Genomic DNA, 24772 nt, shown 5'->3' on the forward strand with positions numbered 1-24772 from the left:
GTACACTAGTGTTTGCGCACATTCTTGTGTACAAAATGTCTCGCGCTAGCTAGGCTTTCTTGAAGAAAAAAAAAGAGGAATTACTCAGTAAGGTCAGAAAAACAATATTATCTTTTTAAATTGGTAAAAAAGAAGCAAAATCACACATGCCTATGTTTTTGTTTTTTTTTTTTAAATGGAAAATTAATAAATAAAATTATCTACAAACTAGTTATGGAGCGAAATATTTCTACATTTAAATTCTGGATATATTTGCCAACTGAGCAAGAATTTACATTTTTTTGCGTAAAACACTCGAAGCAAACTTCGTTTGGGAACATTTTGTGTCACAAATGAGACTAATCAAGTGCTTGTTTGTTTGCATTTTCTTCGTGAACAGACAATTAAAAAAATCAACAACGTTTTGAAATAAATTTTTTATTAAAATTTTCGTGTGAATTGAAACAAATAAAAATAGTTTAAATACTATGTAAGACCATATGTAATGGGAAGAGACAGAGAGGGGAAGGTCGCCTGGGATGGTCGCATAAAGCTATTTCTTACTGGACGATTTCAAACATTTACTGCAAGCCGCGTAAAACAACTTCGTAACAATAAAGACCATTGTTTTTCTTCGAGTACATACAAATTATGATTTATATTATAATCGTATATAGACACACACATGTAAACATACAACCGTGCACACATATACATATATATCTATTCACCAAAACACACACACACGTATCTAAATTATAATTTATAAAAGATAAGTATGTTTGAAATTTAAGCTCATTAATAATTTAAAAAAAAAACAGCAAGTAATCCATTTTATTATAAAAACTGTTTTAGTAAATATTAATTAAACATCACAAGCACCACTCTGAATAACGTCGCAATTTCACTTTTTATATATTTTATGAAACCAACTTGTTTAATTATTTTCATTTAGCTGCGGTTGACCAGAAAAATGTTATTTTGTGCTCGAGATGTACCGTAAACATTATTGCAGTACAAACAAAATAGCTCTAAGTGTTCATAGTTGTATAATTATTAACTAATAACGTTACGTAATGAACATTGACTTCACTAAAGAAGGATATATTATGAACAAAATATTTTCTAAAATTTTAATATTGTGCTCTTATGGAATTGCTTTATTTTAAAAGTATTATGTTCACAGAAATTACAGTGACATTTGACGTTTAGCTGTTCTTTATTTGAACATTTTTTTTTTACATACGACCTTTTAATAACAGTAGTATTATGTTTTTGATATGTATTTTATTTTATGATTTTCTTGCAAATTATGGTAACTCAACTCTCAATCAGAATTAAGTTACGGTAAATATTTTGTAAAAATTAATAATATTTATACTAGCGATCCGCCCTGGCTTCTGATACTGATACTAAATATACTACAGAATGTTTTAAAGGGTTCACAATTCAGTCAATATACTACTAAAAGTTTTACAACGTTCACAGTTTAGTCATTAGACAATACAAACCGCTATGTCCCTGGTCTTTAAATATGTAATCTTCAAAAATATTATTTCAAATTACATGCTGTAAAGTTTCATATTGATCTATATTAAATGCACAATGTATTTTAGGTACTTAATTGGATAAGGTTAAATATTGTATTGCTTGAAATCGCTTCGAAAATAAGGCATTGTTTCTCGTAAAAAGTAAAGGATAAAAAATGGTTATTGTGGGTTATCACTAAGAGATAGACATATACCATTTAGAATTTTTTTAGAGTACAATACTGTAGTACATTATTTTGTTATCGTAGGGTTCAGCCAGCGTTTGCAATGAAAGAGCTAAAAATGGGTTTATTTACGACATTACTTTAGAATCCTCTAAAATTATCAGTGTTTCTCTAGTAAGTAAGTAAGTAAATCTTTATTTGGGACATAAATATTTGACAAACATTGAAGACAAGAAACAAAATATAATAAAACTATAATATAAGTAGGTACAAAAAAATAACATAAAAAAAAACTAAAACAAAACCAAAGTATAAAAAAAAATGCAAAACATACTTAGAACCAAAGACTTAATTAAAAAAAAATAATAATAATAACAAAAATAAAAAGTACTGCTTATGTCCCAAAAAGGTATGCCACTCAGCATAACCTAGGAAATACCTAGAAACTGGTTTTCAGTGGCAGCCTTTTCATTCATAACGTGCAGTGACAAAACTAATTTCTAAAATTTATTACTAAAATGGCATTCAATTTATAAAATAAGACCTGAATTACAAAACAAAAAAATAAGAAAAAAGATTAACAACATAAAACAATATACATTACAAAATTATACAATTATCTCTACTATATTGTGCATGTATTATACACCTAAACCTTCCGCTAGAATCAATCTATCGATTAAAAAGTGTTGCATCAAATTCGGTTCAGTACTTTGGCCGTGAAAACGTAACATACAGACAGACAAGTTACTGTCGCATGCTTAATATTAGTATAGATATCTAATTACAAAGCGATTTTTTATTTGCCAAGATTGTGGCACATTGTTGATCTAACAAGTACCAATGTCTGTGTGCAAAAGTAGTCTCCCTTACACACTTACCAAGATTGGCCCAATTGCCAGTCTGTCTGTCTTTAGTGTGTCGCGTGCATCTGCAAATATGACCGATGACCACAGGTTCAAACGCAAGGAAGGAACATTAAATTTTCATGTGCTTAATTTGTATTTATAATATATGCCATGCTTGCCGAAGGAAAGCATCGTGATTCATCGTTACAAAACCTGCATGTGTCTAATCTCAGTGAAATTGTACCACATGTGTATTCCAACACGTAATAGAGCAGCGTGGTGGAATAAACCAAACTTTTTCCTCAAATGGAGAGGAGTCTTATGCCCAGCAGTGGAATATTTCCATGTTATAACTCGACTTCCTTTAAATAAAAATAAATGTATAAAACAAGTAAATTATGTTGATTGAAAACTATAAAGTTATCTTTATTACTTATTTATTCGTTATACTAAATCACTGGTTCAGTGATTCAAAATGCAGATGCAATTTAAACTAAATTCATGTAACTAACGTTGGCAAATTAGTATTAATGAACTTAAGATACCACGAGTAGAGCACGCATCGCGGGACGGAATCGAGTCGAACCGACCGAAATTACTAAAATTAGAGCTAAAAGCGTTCGTGAGTTGCCTAATGCATTCGTTCAAGTTATAAGTTTAGCGGTTGTTTTTGATACGATCATTATTGTATATACACAGTTTTATATTAATTAGATTTTAATAAAAAACCCGTCTATTTTAAAATTTGTTTGTTTTTTTTTTCTTTAATTTTATTATTGGGTGCTATTGTATTTTATATCAGACGAATTTTAATACAATAGATATTATATTATTATATATTTAATACATTTAGTTTTTTTTAGGAATGGATGTTTATATGTTGGTGTAATAAAAGTGATAAAAAAATTAAATATAATCAAGTCACAAGTTAAACATGCAGATAAAAAATAAAGTAATAAATAATTACTCTACAAATCATAAGTAACATAAGTGACAAGAACTTTAGTCGCAATTCCAAATCCCTTGACAGATGTGAATCAAATAAAAACGCACACACACAGACATATATAAAGTAGCTTTCACCACACGCTCACATAGACACACATGCAAATTCAATGACGCTTGTCTCGGTTTGAACTCGTAATCATCATTTAAGGCGCACGTACCAAAATATGTTATACGAAGATACTTAGCATTAATCATGTATTGTGTAAAGGTCTTATCATTAGCTATTTCTTCTAGATATATCCATTCAATAGGCGAAGTATAAAAATCAAATATTTCTCTAAATCTTAATTATATAGCTCCTTCAAATCTCAAGTACTCAAAGCATTCACTTTTAACTTGTACCACGACCAAATAGGAAACCTCTCGGTGTGCGCTAGCAGTTTAACCAGCCTTTAGCGAACGCCAACTCCAGGCTAGTTTTCAAAACTTAAATTGCCAAGTTACGTTGCAAAGGAACTATTTTTAGTCTTCTTGATACCTGCCAGCTTATTGATGGCGGTCTATTGAAGTTGTGCATCCATTATGTTTCGTGCTGTTCATAATCAACTTTTTAATTTGATGAGTCTTTTCAGTGCAATCGATGTGCTGTTGCGATGGTAATATACCGTTTTTTTTTTTTTTACTTCAATTGAGAAAAAGATAGAAGCTCTTGCCAATTTTTCTCAGTATAATCTAAATTTGAAATCGACGATAATTGTATTCATTTCGATACTTATAAGAGCCTACTTGAATTTTGTTTTTTTGTTACTGTTTTAAATGAGCAATACTGGCTTAAATTTTTATATGATTTAGAAGTAAGTGAATTATTTGGTGTTATACAATCGCCTTTCCCACTAAATCAATGGTTGGCAATCTGACACTAGTCATGCCTGAAATAGCTAAGTAAATCCACTGCATTGCTGTCCTAGATAGCATTAGATTCAGTCAACATCAGTATTAAGTTCTAGTTATTATATAATAATAGTATAAAACAAGGTTTATAATTTTCCTCACGGATATATTCGTCGGAACCTTTGATATTTTTTTTTCTTTATTCTGGCACTTTCTTCGAATCAAAATTAAATACGAATAGGCATATACTCATCTGATTCCGTAGCCTGGTCATCATTTAAGGATTAAAACCATATACGACCTCCAATATGGAGATCACTGAAAATGTCGAAAATTTACATATTTTCTTTTCCTATTGGTATAGATAAATTAATGTTTGATATCGAATATCAAATAAAAACTGACGAGAATTCATTACAAACACTTTTTTTTAATTTTAAATAAAATTTTCAAATTAAATATTGAAAAAGTAAGAGTAATTAGTTTAACGTCGCACTGGCAGCTTTGTGTAAATAAATGTACTTTGTCATTATTACGTAATTAAAAAAAAACTACTGGACGCATTTAAATGCGACTTGTGATAAAAAGGATTGCGGTTTCATTGAAATGTAAAAAAAACTGAAAACTTTTTTCTAGAAACTTAACTTGGCACTTCGAACCAACGCCACTAACGCAGATTAAATTCCAATTTCCTGTCAATAACTGAAGAGTAAGCCTTTCTCTGAGCATATTTAGGAAAAAAATAATGAGCGACTCATATAAATAATTTGAATATAATAAAAATAGTTTAAATGAAATATAGTTTAGGTTTCTACGGTTTTTAGATCGTATCGAAATAAATTGAGAATTATTAAAGAGATGCACTCTGTTGGTCGAGTGGCTAGCATATAAAACGGCAGATCCCGAGTTGTTGGCTTAAAACTCCAAAGACAAAAAATGAGGTATTGGAATTTTCTATCGAGTATTCCTCAAGAAGCCTGAAGCCTGGTAATTGGCAATACTTACATAGCAGTAGGACCTTGGGTGGTGCGTAAAGACGTTACTCCTGCACCTGAACTCATTACGGTCGTGTCGAATTTGCTGTTCCATTGAATTATGAGCGTGGGAATTCCACATTCTTCATGGGCTTGCACATTAGCGTACTATGCACGAATCAATCATGAGAATTTTGTTTTAAAATCAATTCAGCCAATACAAGTTAATGAATTGATTACCATAATTTGGATACTTTTTGTCCTTAAACGTTATGAGTATTCATAATACTCTTTTTTGTCCATCAATATTATTCAAATCTAATACATCTAAATCTAATACATATTCATCGGTTTTCCTAAAACTTCTATTCTTTGAGAACGTTGAATCAACATCATGTGCTTCAATTAAAATTTGAAATTGAAGTTAGACAAAATTGAATGTGAACCTACAACTTTCATAACGTAGATTCTAATATAATTATTTTTCTTAAGTAAAAGACATTGTCAACTTTGTACTATTAAATGTCCCGTAAAGTAAAGAACGCACGAAACAAGGCTCCTTATCAAATTTATATTTTAATGAAAGTTTTACATGAGATAAGCGGAAAAGTTAAAATTTATCTGTATTTTAGAAATAATTTACTCAACTTTAAATCTGTACTTAAGGTATAGAAGCTGTAGGCGAATGGAAAGTGATGGCGTAAAATTATATGGAATTGTTTCAAACAGTAATTTAAACAAACATCAACAAAAACCATAAATCAAATGGAAATGGAACAAATCAAAAAGTATTCATAATCAAATAATATTATCAAATTTAAATCTTATTTTACATTACAATAAACATTATACGATCGTTGATAGTGTTTCTAGAAACATTTTTGATAGAAGAACTATCTTCAGCAATATCCGCGCTGCTCGTCATAAAATATTACATAATATTCGAAACACTCGTACAAATGTAGCATTAGCATTAGCAGCCTTTAAATTTCCCACTGCTGGGCCAAGGCCTCTTCTCCCTTTGAGGAGAAGGTTTGGAGCATACTCCACCACGCTGCTCCAATGCGGGTTGTTGGAATAGACATGTGGCAGAATTTCGTTGAAATTAGAAACATGCACGCGATATTTGTAATACTTTATGCCACACCACATTTTACCATACATTCATTTATTCCCCATACACACTTTCACCCCCCTTTTCACACTCTTAAGGGATAATTTTCGTGATAAAAACTAACATATGTCCTTCCCCGAGACTCAAACTATCTCCACTCTAAATTTCACCTAATTCGGTTTAGTGGTTCAAGCTTGAAGGACAGAGTTACTTCCTCATTTACAATATTAGCAGGTATGACGTAATTGTATCTGATTACATTAATTACGATTTTAAAGTGCCGATAAACGTCTAATGTACTAATTTTACTTAAATCTGAACTGTACTAAGTCAATAGCGGACACAAAAGGTCGCTGGACATTCAGCGTTTTGTCAGATTAGTAAATCTAACTTTGATCAGGGTTCCAGAATCTGGAGGCAGACGACCGAAGTAAAAGTCTTTAAAGAAAATACTTAAAGGCAATAAAACTGAACAATGAGCGAAACTAAGAAAATAATACCCCATTTCCACCATGTGCGCAATTCCAATCTCACGAGTGAGTCATGTTTTCTGAATTGAAAAAAAATCTTAGGAGGCTGCAAAAGGAAAGTAATGTCAGGCGTAACTGGAAAAGAAAAAAATTAGCCGAGCGCTTTTCTTTCTCAGCTCAGCCAGTTCCTGAGGCTTAGCTATATAAATTACAAAGATTGTTTGTCTCGTACATATAAATAATAAAATTAATAATTTTATTCAATCTAGATCTTTACAGCGTATTGCAAGGGTAGGAATACCTTGTTAAATATTAATAATAATATTTGAATTTGTGTTAATTAATATCTTGTAAATTGTAAGCTGTAGGCATAAATGCCTAAGGCTCAGGAGATACTGAACATATTTGTCACAGTTTTCAGAGCATGCTCTTCGCTGAGCCTTGTCCATGAATATTCGCGTGACTCAGTGCCTCTTTTTTAGCGTAATTTTAAATGAATCAATTTAAATTAAAGTCCCATTATATAAAAGATCACAAAAAAAGATCAATATTAAAATTATGTTCACGCAAAATTTGATCATTAATATTTCTGACACTCAAATACTACGTGTCCATGCTTCACGACATTCAAATGATTAATTATTCGTATTAAGATTTGACATTTTCGTATAATATTCATTGGAAAATTTATCACTCCATAATAGTAAGCTAAGCTTGTCTAATTTATATGCATCAGTGAACAGTAATAAGGGCTTGGCTCTTCATCGCCAATATCAACTATGGCTTGTTAAATTGTTGTTGTTAAACAATAATGCTTTGATTTTCCGAGAGCCTTCAAATTGGAATTGTTTACAGCGTATAGGGTACTTGTTCTCATATAATTCATTACGTTTTAGTTTGTAATAGTTGAATTGTTGCATATATTACTTTTATTTACTGTTAATACAAGTGTTTTTGATTTTGAAATCGCCGTAAACTTTGTTGATATTTCTGATGTAGAAATTTTTATGCGCATTTATTTTCTATGACGACCTCTGTGGTCGAGTAGTGTGTACACCGGTTTTCATGGGTACGCCACTCCGAGGTACCGAGGTCCGGTTCGACTCCCGGCCGAATCGATGTAGAAATAGTTCATTAGTTTTCTATGTTGTCTTGGGTCAAGTTGTTTGTAGTACCGTCGTTACTTCTGATTTTCCATAACACAAGTGCTTTAGCTACTTACATTGGGATCAGGGTTATGTATGTGATGTTGTCCAATATTTATTTAGTTATTTATGTAATGTAATGTAATTTTTAAAAGTCAATTATTGGAAGTTTATTTGTACGTGAAACTAATCTAAAAATCAAATCACTGATTGTAATAGACGATGTTTTCAGCTTCTATTTTTAGAGTTTGTAATAAACGGTCCGGTTTTCCGGCAAGGTATTGACGAATCTCTATTTTTTGCGATGATCGGAACGAAAGAGGCATTTTCAAAGGAAACGTGTTCAATTTGTACGTACATATGTTTGTATGTACGTTACGACTACGATCGCCTTGTATAGCAATAATTACATCTACCAAATATCCTATCTATCAAAAAACATTTTATGCAACGGATTATTGAACTTCAACATATTATAGTTGACATAATATTTGGACATAGGGTCATATTTAAGCCCGTCAGGGAATCATCGCTTATTCCAAAGACAAAGTATTACTGATTACTGTTGGGATCCGTTTTGAGGGTGAGTGATTCAATGTAATTGCAGGCGCAAGGGACATCATTTAGTTCCCAAGGTCCGTGACGGTATTGTAATATTTTTTACAGTACCGATGTCTATGGATAGTGACGACCACTTACTATCCTGTGACCTATTAACTCTTCTATTCTAAATAAGTCTAGATATTTTATTCGGAATATAGGGTTTATTTATAGCGCGGTTGGATTTTTGGGGGGAAATGGGTGTTGGTGGTGTCGTTAGCTTTGCAAGAATATTACCCAGACGAAGTAGGCATGGTTAGATATTTTTATGCACAGAAGTTTCTTGTTTGGTTTTAATCACACTACAGTTAGTATATATTTTTTTAGGTTTTGCCGTCTAAAATACCTGAGTATTATTCCAAGAAGCTGTTACTGATAACAGCTTCTTGGAATAATGACAGCGTTACACTTCAGTGCTATTGTAAATATGTTAAGTTGTGGCTCCGCACCTGATCTCTCTACGGTCGTGTCGGGTTACCGAACTGACTATAAAGGCAAAAGAATAAACAGTGCACTTGTGTATCCATAAACATAGGCAATTAAATGTCTCTTTTATGATAGACCATCGTGGTTTGGTTTGACGTATAGCATGAGTTTATTAATTTTACGTACCTACAGTCATAGATGGATATATATTTTATATTTGTAAACGGGGGTTCACGCGGGTATTTCTTTATAAGGAGAAAAAACATAAATAAGCAGCCTTTAGATAATATCTATAAAATTAATCCACACAAATTTATAAGTAGTTTTTGTCTCACGTCCACAAAGTTCTTGAATATTTTAATAGAATTTTTAATTAAAAACTACTGAACTCGATTTCACCCTAATTCTCTTAAAATTTGGAATCGTTCATTTAGTTTATATCGACACTTATAAGAAAGCCTTTACAAAGTGGAGCGAAGACCAAAGTCCCGTTTAATGTACCAGAAAATAGAATTTTCTTCGCGTGTTCACGGTAATATAGAGTATTATCCAAATTGCCGGCTCCGTGGGATTCAATAACGCGTGTATTTAGTGGTAGCGTTAGCATCGTACGAGATTTCGTTTAAGACAAATATTAGTTTGAAATTTTGGTTATTTGAAAACCATTCATGTGCGGAATAGATATTATGTACTATATGAGCTATTGCTTGTAACATCGAATAGACTTTAGTGTTATTTTTCTTTATTATGGAACTCTACAGGTTATACTTTCAGAAAACTTGAAAGTCACAGCAGACTACAATGGTGAAATGGGTGCAAAATTTTGGTACTGTATTACTGGTACAATATTGGAATTTTAGAAATATAAATTTTTATTAATCAAGCATTATTTCAGACAGTCATAAATTAAATGGTTTTGTAATAACAAAGATGGATAATCTTTATACAAACTTAGTGTGAAACGATAAATACTAAATACTGAACGTCTGGCCGACACCTGGACGATAAATTTCAATAAAAGTATCATATAAACGCCTCTTGCATAATGTAGTATTATATACAAAGAGCGATAAATCAAATTAAACAGCGAGATTGAGCAAAATTCGAAAACAACACATAAATAAAAGCTATTCAAATTCCAATCGTTATCATTCTAATTTACAGCGACATGTCGTGATTAATGTACTTGATTTCGTTTTGCGTTTTCTACTAAATTTTATGCTGACTTTGTAGGTGGTGCTACCCGCGAGGATAATGTGAGGGTAGTATAACCTCGATGCCCATACTCAATCTGACTTATGCCATGTAGGAATACAGTTATGTGTTTTTAGATTGGATTATTTATATATATTGATATAGTATCTTACTATAAAATAAATAAAACAAATGAGCCGACTTCAAAATCTTGGTGCGCGTGACAGCTAGACCTTCACCAAATGTCATACTTGACTAGTTTGTGTGTACTCGGTGGCTAACTGTCACTGTGTGCGTTACTATTTTTGTGTTCTCCATTTTGACAATCTATGTAGACATATAAATAATCAAAGACCACATTATCATCTATAGCAAATAAAAAGGGCATTTCAAAGAATTGAAGCGTTATCATTGGTCAATAAGAAAATATTCTTTAAGTAATCTACTTCTCTATTGGAATAGGCTATACATACACAATTACACACGTATATCGCATCGAATAAGAACAGTTCGGTTGAACAGATTAACCACAGATTCAAAATCAAAGTTCGCCTATTATATTTGATGACAACAATTAATGACGAATTGGAGGTTAGCCGGCATAATGGGTTCTAGTAAGGAAATATTACATTCGAATGATTCTGACATTGGCAATTATTAATTAAATCGATTTGACAACTATGACATTGAATAAAATAGTTACGGGTTTGCCTACAACTGTTTCTCATAATGATGATTAGTTACGCAATTTTGTATTATTCTTTGAAATTTTAAATCAACGGTCACAGGAGGGATAAATCAGTATATAACTAAGGACGTTCTAGTTTGTTTATTAGTTACAATTTAAGGAATTAAGTCATTCATGTGAATGGAATGAATGGTATGTATTTAAGACCTGCTATTGAAGTGTCTATTTTATTTGAATCTTGTATCTATTATAACCTCGATCCCACTAATTACTTAATCTTTTTATGTCTTGGAAATTAGACGCAGCAAAGAGAGCGGAATTGAATGTTAAAAGTATGAGAAATCAATTAAAGTTCAGAGTACAGGTACAGAGGCGTTCCATTTGAATACGTTTCTTTTCATCATAATTATGATTGAATTGCGCTATACTTAGGTAGACTCGCTAGGGGTTCGTCCTTAAATATACAATATCCATTGATACATAATACCTCCTACGCAGTTATTCCTGTTACGCAGTTATATTTCTCTGTTGAAAATAGCAGTCGCGACGTCGTCATCGTTAAAATCGTCACTGTCTAATATAATTAATCTAATCACATTACATTTAATATACGAGTATAACATGATAGAAGACGCAAGCGGACTTTACTGATATTTTTTTCAGCCTTTGTTACGAGCAGCAGTGACAATTGAACACTATCACATTTATTATCCCCAAAATCGTATCAAAAGTCACCAAAATCTGTTAAGCTTGATCTTTTAACTTGGCATACAAACTAATATACATATTTGTAAATAAATCGATACGTTTTTATTTAAAATATATTGGTTAACTTTATGTCTCATAAATATTCAGATTCATCTGCGAGATATAAGGTCAATTGTACTCATAAATTAAGATTAAATTCATGGGGCAGGGCTGAAACTCGATCTCTAGGCACAAAGTTATCTATAACGAGGGATGTACCTTCGGGACACGGTTGTTACCCAGAAAATATTGCCATGCGCTCAAAGAATAGTAAGTCATATCAGAATGACAATGGGACCATTTTTGTGTTTTTACAATTTTGTATTGCTTGTGGATAACAACCGAGCTGAGGTGACCGTGTTAACATATTAATTATAAACGATGAATACGAATTGTTCGTGTATTCAATTTGTGTTTATTTGTCTCGTGTCAAACCTGCATGTTTATTTTATAATCTGCCACATCCGAACAATCGACAGGCGTGGCAAACCATCTTCTATAAAAGAGTGCTTATTTTAGGTTAGTAGTGGGAAATTTTTTGACAAGTAAAAATCAGGAAGAATAAATTATTTTTGATGTCATAATGGAAGTAAACGTCCGCTTTTATAAATATGTGGTTTAATGACAATTTATTTTCTTCATAGTTTATTTTAAATTGAAACTACAAATATTATTAAATTCCAATTTTATTAAAATCATCATTAACCCACTCTAATTATAATCTTATTTCTTTGTTGTCTTTTCTGTTCACCTCTAACTCTAGTCAATTCTTAGTTCCTTCTCACTCCTCCTTGCTCAGATATACTATTAAAATCTCTGCTTTTCCTCTACATATCTTATGGAGTATAAGATTCTTAATAACTAAGCATAACCTATTATCTCAAAACTGATCCCTTTCAGCGCCTTCAAAAAGAGACGCGTCAGCTAACATTGACGACAATTAAATCTTATAGATTAATTTACTTTCCTTTTGTAACTGAATGATTTCATTAAGAATTAATAAGAATATACATGAAGTAAACATAATATGAGATGGCCCAGTGGTTAGAACGCGTTCATCTTAACCGATGATTTCGGGTTCAAACCCAGGCAGGCACCACTGAATTTTCATGTGCTTAATTTGTGTTTATAATTCATCTCGTGCTCGGCGGTGAAGGAAAACATCGTGAGGAAACCTGCATGTGTCTAATTTCAACGAAATTCTGTCACATGTGTATTCCACCAACCCGCATTGGAGCAGCGTGGTGGAATATGCTCCAAACCTTCTCCTCAAGGGAGAGGAGGCCTTTAGCCCAGCAGTGGGAAATTTACAGGCTGCTAATGCAAACATAATATATAAATAAATTTTACTACTGGAATCTGGTCTTTTATGATGCCTATTTTAATGCCATCTCCTGTTCCGTGTCGCGATCATGAAGTAAGTCATTCAAATTCAAGGGATGATCCGATAGAAGTGGGTTATTTATATTCAAATGCTGTTCAAAGACAGCATGTGGCCATGAATCCCAGGGCATATAATATAAAAGATAGTAAATATCACTGATTTGCAAATTTTTATAAGTTTCCTTCGCTTTTTACTCAGCGTGCGTTATGTCTGGATCCAAAATGTCGATTGCAGACATTGTGCAACTCATAAATTACATCACTAGACCTTTAAGCCTTAATTTCAATAAGAATAATAGTTACGGGTTTCCGTTATCTATTGCAATACTATATATTAAAACTTAATTTTGTACACAAGTGACTTTATCTTGGATCTCATTTGTTTTGTTTATCGATTTATTTATTCTTTATTGATAAAATATTAGTTAAGGCGTTCGATAAACTTAAGAAAAATAATAATTGTACTATTTAATTTGAAATAGACGAATATATTTTTAATGTTTAATTTGAATTTATCTTGAAGTCTACTTAATTTACAAGGCTTACATATTTCTTGAAAATGGCGATTCAAGTTGTTGAACATCCCGTGGGAATTAAGTCACTTCACGGTTTAAAAAATATAAATTACTTGCAACTCTACATTGGGTGGAAGAAATAAAACCTTTTTAGAATAGAAACAAATTATATAATGTAAAATTCGACCTTAAAATTTCAATCATTGACAAAATTTCTTTCAGGGCAAAAGCTGTGTTAAAAATTTTTTTTTAAATGCCGTATATGACTGACATTTTAAATATTAGATGTAGTAGTTCCAGCCTGTAAATGTAATACTGCTGGGCTAAGGCCTCGCCTCCCTTTCAGGAGAAGGTTTGGAACTTACTTCACTACGCTGGTCTAGTGCGGGTTGGCTACATATGTGGCAGAGTTTCATTGAAATTAGATTCATGCAGGTTTCCACACTGTGTTTTCCTTCAACGCCGAGCACGAGATGAATTACAAACTCAATTTAAGCACATGTAAATTCAGTGGTGCTTGTCTAGTTTTGAACCCGCAATCATCGGTTAAGTTGCACGCGTTCCAACGACTTACCAGGCCGGAAAATGTAAAAATGTATTCTGATACAAAAATTCTCCGTAAATATAACCATTGGGTATTTTGCTTGTCTATCAATAAGGCAATTTATAAATACACTGTTTACAGCAATAGGAGCGTTATGTGTAATTAATCGTCCATGTATTCCACAAAATTAGGTAAGAACTATGTAGTCCATTATTTTAAACAGATGCAGACGAATAAAACATATTTACATAAATAATGAAAGGGGATTAAATATTCATTTCATCTCATTGTTTGAATGTAGGCCTGGCAAGCCCGCCTGGATAGGTACCACGCACTTTTGTCGTATTCCGATTTTAATAAGCCACATGGAATATACCATCATCATAGTTCCCAAGATTGGTGACGCATTAGCGATGTAAATGATGATATTTCTTACCTTACCAATGTCTATGGGCGATGGTGACCACTTACTATCAGGTCCACCAAATAGTCCACCATTTGCAGACGTGCCTCATTTTAAATAAAAAAATAACCTTTCACATTTGGACATAAAAGAATAAATTACAGGAATTAACTCAAACCATTTAGTATCATCTTACTTGAACTCACTTAGCTGTACTGACACGTAATGAGGTTATTTTAAATAGCTTACCTATTTAAGATACCGGGAACTGACATTAATTATGAAATAGAACTATGGAATAAAATTTATGCTGAAACCTTCATTTGATTTAGAATTTCTTAGTATTACAGACGTTTCTTAGAAGTTTTGTTTATCTATGCAAGCAATTAATCTAGATTATATATTTTTTTAAATAAAATTATACACTTTATATAAATACTTTTTGCTTCGTATAACACATTGATAATGATGATACTTATGTTATTGTTTACTATCGAAGCTTTAATAAACCAATAGTTTCGATAGTAAGTAAGTGGATGTATAATGTAATTAAAGTAATATAACACTGGTTAGGGCATTGCGGAAAGTTCTGGAAGGTCGAGTAGCATTCGTTGATTTACCGACAAATTGAACTGAACAATTGAACCAGTGACTAGTCACGGCCTTCCTAAAATAAATAAAATGTTAACAGGCGTGCGAATAAAACTCGTAGATCTTTATCCAATGGAGGGGTTTTGTGTAAGCTCGTCGGGTCAGTTAAAACCCACGTAAAATATTATACTGCCGAATATCGATACTTTTTGCTGGGTTTAAGTTTGAAGTGATATGTACTAGAATTTATTGACAGAAAGTACTCATAACGTTTATTGCCATGCGCTCAGTTCCTGAGTCACTAGACCAAAAAATCTGTTAAGCTCATGAACTATGTAATAATATAGTGTAACGGTGACTTTACAAATTAATGTTGGAAATAAGTCAAATACATTCTGTCTTATAGTCAACCTTTTATGAACGAAGGTTTCGTTTGTAGAAACTTGAATAAATTAATCATAAATAATAACTATAGAACGTTCCGTCTTTTCAAATTTCCTTCCAAAGAGTTTCCAAAAATCCTTTTTCAGTGAAAAGAGTAACTATTCTAATTTTAAAATCAATCGAACTTATACGTTCAGAGATTTTGTGATGAATTTATCAGTGGTTTTGCTTATACACATATGTCGGAGGACACCCTGTTTTCCTCGACATCTTCATAAGTACGGGAACGCTAGCATAATAAAAAGTATCATTTTTTGTTGTTGTCTCGTACAATTTAATTATGAATTCATAATATTCAATTACTTTCCAAGCATTACTTTACAGTTACTGATATAAAACATCAAACAGTTACAATCGAACGGCCATTTCGTGAGACCGATCTCATTCATATTATTATTCATTATTAACTCTCCCAATGATCCACCTCGATCGAGCATTCCGCCATTATTTTTAATCAAATTCCTGACACAGACTACCCGCCAAAACGTTAAGATGGCGCCTCGATTCCGCTCGATACGTCACGACGTATGATTTTATATTATAGAAAGAAAGAAAGAAGAAAGAACACTTTTATTTGGGACAAAATGACAATTAGGTACAAAATAAAAAGTAAAAAATAATAATAATAAAAAAAAAAAATAACTTAACTAGTAATAACTTATCATTTACACAAAAAAAAAGAAATAAAATGAACAATAAAAAAAACAGTAACGATAATAATAGCATAATTATATATATAGGTAAAGTTTTTATTTATTTATTTCCAAAAAAAATACTTTTTTCTAACATTACAGTAATCCAATGTATTAGTCAAGTTGACCAAAAATTATATCAATAATTCAATGTCAAAATAATAAAATAATCAAAAATACACAAAATAACATTCAATAAACAATAACAAAATAAAATAATTATATAACATTTAAAAAATTAATTAATTTCAATGACAGATTAAATATTTATATATCAGATTGAATAATTATATTATATTCATAGTGATTCCTATTGATACTAAGGTTAGATAGATTAGACTTCGTAGGATAAGTAGTTTTGTATAAGACGTGAACTTGATGGTTTCTTAAATGTCCAATGGTTAGCACGCAAGTTGCTAGGGAACATTCTTAAAAAAATATATCAAAAAACAAAGATGCAATGCTGCTGTACATGCTGGCTTAATTTAGTGTATTCATAGAGTTTGACAACATAATTAAAAAACAATAAAATTAAGCGTTTGCATATATTGGAGAAAATCGCTAGTTCACGAAAACGTGATATACGTCTACGTATATACATACGTCAGCCTAGAAAGTAACTTGCGATGAACATTCAAAGTATCATTTATAAATGGAATTGCAAAGTTGGACGTCAAGTATGCAGTTGATATATTATATAAAAGCAATTTAAACTTTTCGAACGTTGAAGTTTATAAGTAATGTTAGTCAGCTACTACGTAAAAAATCTATACAAATAAACTTAATTGCTTTCTGTGATTATGAAATCACCTTTTTCCAAGTTACCAAAATCATAATTTTTAACGTTCTCTGTTTGTCTGGATGACTCTTTAAAAATACTAAAACGATGAATGTATTTTATTTGATTGTACGGTCTACTATTTAGCGTGTATTTCATAAAAAAACACCTAAAAATATCAAAAGTTATAACAAATAGAGAAAATCATTTTTATTTATTAACCGATATTTTTTATAACTATGTAGTCATCTGAATTTTGAAATTGCCATATTATGTTATCAAAGCTGGTTTGACTAAAACTAAAACCGCCTATATATTTGTTAAGTCGATTAGTACCATTGCTTTTAGACTCAACGGTCTTTTATGTAAGTGTATTTATTTAAATATTAGTGGAGCGAAAAAAGAGAAGAAGAATCAGATCGAAGGAAATATTTCAAAGAGTGTTTACTCTTTGAATAAAAAATAAAAAGAAAAATTGAAATTCACGACATTTGAATAACTCCGTTGCGTAGTATAAAGGATTTAAGCATACAGGTTCTATATGTAATATACATATAAAGGTTTAAGTCTAATCTATTATAAAAGAAAACTTTTTTAAGTATCAGAAAAACATAACTTGCTAGAGCATATATCTTTAATATCGATTTATAAAATAATGCTAATGACCCAAAAAGTCAACTCGTATTCATTCCACAATAAACGTATCATTTCTGTAAAATTGATTCAATTCGAAATAAAATGTGAGACCATGAAAGAATTTCTATTGAAAGAAACCATTTCGTATTATATAAGTATTGTAATCTGTTCCAGGGAATCCGAATCAAATCAAATTAAAATAAACTTTATTCGAGTAGACTTTTCGTAGATTTACAAAATTAAATTAAATTTAAAGCTAGAAATAGTGCTGGTAAAAAAAACCGTCGTGAATTGAGTAAATATTTTTTTCCACTTATTAAATTGCCTAACTATGCTAATGAAATATAATTTAATTTTTTTTTTATTCACTTCATACATAATTTCTTATCAAATCTTATTTATTAAATCATTCACAATTTAATTTAAATTTATTGATTAGTTAAAACAAATTTATCTTTATCATGATTGGAACGCAAAATTCAAAACTGTCATTATTATTAAAATAATAAGTTAACTTAATCCTGGATATTTAACGAAGGTTCCCTTTGATATTCAGTGAAGTAGAGAATATAAAAATCTTATCACAAAATATTGCAGCTTACTTTGATAAAACCTTAATAGAGTGCCCGAGGCACGTTTGACTTCCATTAATATATTGAACATAACGAGTGCGATACTTGTTATCATCAATGTATGGTTAAAATAATCTATTTATAATTTTTTGGACGTAATCCGACTACTTTAGGTTTATACGTGTGATGTGAAATACTGTGTGAATTGATTAAGTTTGATAATCTTCTAATAACAAGTTATGGATAATCTAGTCTTGTGAGATTATTATGTTTTTAATATTTTATGAACTTTAAAATATTAAATAAAATTCTGCAACTTGTATCAAATAATCTGTGATGGAGTAGTAAGGTAAAAATACTTGCAAACTTACACTCACTAGTATACTACGCAGTAGGAGTTTCAAAGGAATTACTTGTGAAGTGAGCAGTAATGAAGAACATTTAAGAAGATCTAAGGTTAAAATTCCTGTCTTAAAAAAAAAAACTTTATAATATCCATACGAAAAATTATTATTTTGACAGACTAGCTGAACCGACCACTTTACCTGCGTGGAATTTAATAATCTTTACATATTAATAATAGCACACAAATCGTCATCCCACATTTTACCCCCTCGAGGGCTGAATTCAAAAAGCCTAGCCTATGTTCTTCTCCGGGACTGAAATTATCGTCATACGAAATCTCATAAAGTCAAAGTCAAAGTCAAAGTCAAAAATCTTTATTCAATATAGAAGTGTTTGCACTTGCTTATTGATTGTCAAAAATCTACCACCAGTTCGGAATTTAGCACCTCGGACCTGAGAAGATCCGGCGAAAGAAACTCAGCGGGATATATTTTTTTTATTTTTTTTAACCATTTTCCATGTAGGTACAATGATAAGTATATTTTAGTTGTTTGAAACAGCCTGGAGGCGATCATTTCATTCCCAAGGTGTGCAGTCAACTAAAAAGTCATTAGTGTTGTAATATCCTTTAGCACACAAACGCTCTTTAACGACTCTTTTGAATTTTATAATTGAATAATTTTGAACGTTTTCTGGGATCCTGTTGTAAAAATGTATACATTGCCCCAAAAAAGAGTTACTAACCCTGTGTAATCGGGTACTTGGAGTAACATAAAATCGATTCATCGGTTTAAGTGTGAAGAGGTAACAGATAGAGTTACTTTCGCATTTATATTAGTATAGATATAGATTTATTTACGTTTGGGGCTTTAAGTACCATAGATGTTAAAATAAACTTCTTTTATGTAACAATTCTATGTAAGTTATGGCTCTTGTAATGAATTGACTGGACTTGCGTATCGCTATATTATCAAACCAGGTATCTCAAAAAATATTTTGGAGAGACCTTCTGTGGTGCCTCACCTTAGGTCCAGGGTGGACAACCATTCACGGTTATGTGCATAAGAGACCCCATGGTGCTTTTCGATGGGTTCAGAGGGTACCGTTGATTTTTACTGTCGCCGCACCTATTCAAATGCATTTTTCCAATGAATAATAAAAAAACTATCATGGACTATCATCGCTGAAGCGTCACCCCTGGCAGCATGGACTAAAACGAGCCTGGTTATCTTAATAGTAAAAGATGTAAAATAATTTAGAAATATATTAAAATGTTCCAAACCTCTTGAAAATGTTTAGAATATTTCCAATTGTTGACTAAGATTCTCTTTTTTACAGGTGTAACCAGTTTGAAAGACGTTCAGCTCCTAGTCGAACCTTCAACCGTTATCAAAGGAGGAACAGCAGCTCTCATTTGCTACAGAGACATGCAAGGCGCGCCGTTATACTCCGTCAAGTGGTATCGTGGCAACCACGAATTCTTCAGGTACACTCCTTTAGAGGTGCCTGAAACAAGAGTATTTGGACTGCCAGGGATTTATGTTGATGTAAGTATTATTTAAACGCTATATTTTTTGAAAGTATAACTTTACTAAAGTCTTCATAAAAATAAAATGATATGTTTTACAGTGAAATTCGGAAAAGAAGGTAGAGTTTGGACTACACCAAAATAAATATAAATTATCAGATAATGACTCAGTAAAAAGCGAACTGGTATCCAAAACCATCACAACTAAATAACTGATGTGAATGTAACTCGTATATTTTTAATTTTATATAATTAAGTTTACCATCAGATAGGATACTTGATGGTAAGTGGTCGCTATCACTCATAGTCATTGGCAATTTAAGAAATTTTAACCTTCGCTTAGATGCCCAATACACCACCAACTTTGAGAACTTAACTATCTTAATACTTTTGGGCAAAAACATATTGATAATGTTTCAATCTTTCTGCTTAGCGGTAGAATACTTGCTGAGTGAGTGATATCTATCCATTCGGGTTGGCATCAAGCCTTACCGTCAAATAAATCTACTAAATAGTAGCCTAAATATAAAAACATCAGAACTATTAATTTAAATAAGTTGTAGAGCATTTTAAGTTCAAGTCCCTCAAGCTCTCGACTAATCTACGACACGAGTTTTCCGCTGCGCAATTAATCTCGGATTTTAGAACGTGTCGTGGTCAGATATTTCGTTCAGTAAAACTTTTGATCCCTGAGTGGTTTAGTCGTCGTTTCACTTTCTAGTTCATTTAAAAAACGCAGAAAATTTTGATAAATTATTATAAAAAAACAACTTTATCACAATAAATGCTATTATAATGATCAATGATCCACCTGTGCCTTTATATTCCTTATGAAGGTGTTTGGGCACGAATTTTTCTTGAAGTTTACGGTTTTCGTAAAAATTAGTTGTATCTACCCAGACCTTGAAATCGTGTATGTACATGAAAATATATAATATAAAAGCAAAGTATATAAATAGCTTACTGATTGAATAATTCACTCTCGTTTTGACAGTTTTCTTTCAGCCACCAGTGCGAGATCAATACTATGTTTTTGTTTTTTTTTTTGTAATCCTTAAGAGAATAAAAATACTCAACCAGTACACATAAAATATATACCAGAAGCGAGCTACATGCGTTTTGGTGAAGTTTTTATTGTATATTGTCATATTCACAATCGTGAAATATATTTTAAGAATAAGAAATAGCTTTTTTTTATTAGAAATATCTTATTTAAGACACGAATATTCTACAATTAAATAAAGGTACCTTACAAAGAATAGATTGACTATAAATAGAAAAAAAAGGTTTGAAAATCAATAACTACAAACGTGACCAAAATTGGTGTACCATTCAGCTTCCAAGTTGGGTTCCAAAATTAAATACTAATTAATTTTCAATTATATATATGAGGCATACCACAATTGGATTCTTGGTCTGTAATTTAGTTCCGAAGTATACACATTAAATAAATGATAGAAAATTATACAACGAACAAAATTACTTTAAGTGTCACCTTCGAATATGTTAATACGTGAGTTTGAAAGAACTCCCGAACAAATTATTCGAAACTCATAATGCGGTCGATGAACTTCACAACACAATGCTTATTTACTGAGAAACGATAAAGCTTCCACGAATATACATAATTTTAATCCCTATACACGTATGACGTATGTATAATAAGACTGTAACGTGTGTGTGCTCATAAGAGGAGAGTGTGTGTTAAGCCGATACATGTGTGTGAATGAAGAAGATTATAACATGTATTGCAAACGAAATTATAATTCATTAATATTAATAATTGTACAAAACAAATACAAAAATCTTAGTATGACTATAATTGCATATCCATACTAATATTATTAATTCGAAAGTAGCTGTGTCTTTCTGCGTGTTGCTCTTTTGCGGCCAGATTACTAAACCGGTTTTGTTGATTTCCTTTATTTGCTTTATAGCAAGCTCAACCTCCAGGGTATCCCCTCATGTGCATTCTTTTTACGCCTAAAACCTGATGACAAATCCGTAAAACATAAACAAAGCCGCGGGCGTCAACAAGTGTCGAAATATACACACATTAATGGTGATGTGCCAAATTCAGGTGCGCTATTCAGCTTACAGGTTCAGAAACCGGACACTGCTTTTCAATTGTACGATCCCTCTTTGTCTCCGGCAGACGACGTGATATAAATTTATATGGAAAACTAATATAAATATTTATTCGATAATATTTTTAAATTTAAAAAATGCACCCGAAAAACTAGATAACAGATTAATAATAATCATTAATAGCCGAGATGGCCCAGTGGTTAACACGCGTGCATCTTAACCGATAATTTCAGGTTCAAACCCAGGCAGGCACCACTGAATTTTCATGTGCTTAATTTGTGTTTATAATTCATCTCGTGCTCGGCAGTGAAGGAAAACATCATTTTCATGTTATACAACTACTGTTAAGCGATTCTTACAACAATTTTGAAACGTTATTTAAAATAAAGATTAAATTAAAGGCTTATATCGGTCGGAATGTAGATTCTACTGAAAATCAGCAAGAACAATATTACTAGAGGATAACTTCACGCTTTTTTATCCATAATGACAGTATATAAAAGTACGAGTATCTCTGTCTGTCTGTTGCTCTGTCACGACCAAGCCTCTAAACTGACTTTGATGGTATGAAGCAGCCAAGGAAGTTTGAGCTTAGGCTACTTTTTAATGCCTAAGACCTGACGACTTACCCCTAAAACGCAAGTGAATCCGCGGCCGACATCTAGCATTCATGTCAATGGGCGGTGGTAGTCATTTTCCATCAGTTAAGCCTCCTGCTCGTTTGCCACCAATCACATTAAAAAAAGCAATCTTGTACAAAATAATATCATGGCCAATTTATCTTTGTAAGATTTTGTACAAAAAATTACCATTTGAAATTGATTGGAGTAATTAATTAGAATAAATTGAATTTTGATCAAAGGTGTGGTAATTACTCGTACTTATTACTGTTTCGTATTAAATAATTAATAAACTTATTATTTTCGCGATTAAAAGCTATCGAGTATTTCTGGTAAATTTAGATGTATTTGGATCGGTCAATGAACTCGATCAATTCAGCCATGAAATCGCAATTACTGCTTGTTATTTAATATTAATTTGAGTTCAATGACTTTAGAATTTCCTTATCAGTACTTGTTATATTTATAAGAATTTCTTGTTATAATTTCCAATCAGTAGTCGGACTAGCATTTGGGTCACCATGGTTACTACCCTCCGTAGACATTGGCCCTGTCAGACATTTTAACCATCTGTTACATCACCAATGCGTAACCAACCTTGAAAATTAAGATGTTATGTCCGATATGCTTATAGTGACGCTGGTTCAGTCACTCTTCAAACCAGAAGACAACAATACTGAGTTAGAAGATATCATCATACCTTTACACAGGATTGCAGATATCCCTAACACCTATTAAATTAAGTTTGATATGAATAATATATATTATAAAGCCAAGGCTTTGGACTGTCATTATATCGACTCATAAGAGTGAGAGAATAAAAATTGCAGTTGTGTTTGTGCACACACACTACTATTGGCTGGTCTCTGTCAACAATAGCCGAAATCGTACATACCGATACTTGAAACAACGACAACAGTTGATGGTCTTAACAGTGTTTTAAATATTTAAAAAAAATATATCATTTTCCACAAATAATAATAATGCAATATAATTTAAAAATATAAATATAAGATTTATTAAAATAAGAATTGATAACATTAAGTGCTTAAATATATACATAAACAAATATGAATTAAAAATAGTTACTGTATAAATCTTGACCGCGTGGAATGGCGACAAGAATGCTAGCAGCATTTCCCCGTTGAATCGCAATTTCGATCCTCTGGGCTAAAAATGAACCTTCTGTCACCAGTGAGGGCAATAAGGCGAGGTGTAATACTTTTGATAAAGCTTTTTATGCAATTGGAATATTCTTTCTATTAACCACTGAAGACCATTTTGTTCTTATTTATTATTAACGAATATCGTATTATCATTAGTACTAATATTCTAAAGCGCCTTCTTTATTTCATCACTGGTGTCGCAACATAAGTTACCAGGTGGCGCTGTCTGTGTGGCGAGTCGTAATGTTCAGTAGTTTAATGAACGTCGGCGACAACACTATTGCCTAGGATATGCATTTTTTTTCATTATTCAGTGACTAATTTCGATTTTTGATTATTTAAAATTATAGTGATTTTGTCAACGTGGTCTCATTTTGCACGATACCCACGTACGTGGGAACACACCTTATCTGAAAACAAAGCCAATATTTTTCCATTATTGACTAAATACTTTACAAGCGTTAATAACAACATAAAAATAATATTTTTTTAATAAAATTTTCTTGTTATTAAAACAGATATAAAAGGTCAAAAATAAGTATTAGAATAAAAGCGCGTTACACCCTTTCTTTCTCCGCTGTCAAATGTACCACGCGCTTATTGACAATGTTTGAAAAATGATGGAGTTCTTACTCACAATGAAGAATTTTGTAATATAAATTCTTTGAATGCTATGAGAAGCCCCGAATCAATTTTGCATACGTTATAAATATACAATTTAAATTTTTT

General features: G+C 31.6%; 1 protein-coding gene across 1 annotated transcript in view; it reads left to right on the forward strand.

Annotated features, from left to right (window-relative positions):
- LOC125067410 overlaps positions 1-24772 on the forward strand; it is a 125386-nt gene that overhangs the window by 82740 nt on the left and 17874 nt on the right. The window contains exon 2 of the mRNA XM_047676006.1: positions 19980-20188. Coding sequence (XP_047531962.1) covers positions 19980-20188 — 209 coding nt within the window. The remainder of the gene's footprint in view (positions 1-19979; positions 20189-24772) is intronic.

The sequence above is a fragment of the Vanessa atalanta genome, chromosome 11, assembly GCF_905147765.1.
Source record: "Vanessa atalanta chromosome 11, ilVanAtal1.2, whole genome shotgun sequence".
Lineage (NCBI taxonomy): Eukaryota > Metazoa > Arthropoda > Insecta > Lepidoptera > Nymphalidae > Vanessa > Vanessa atalanta.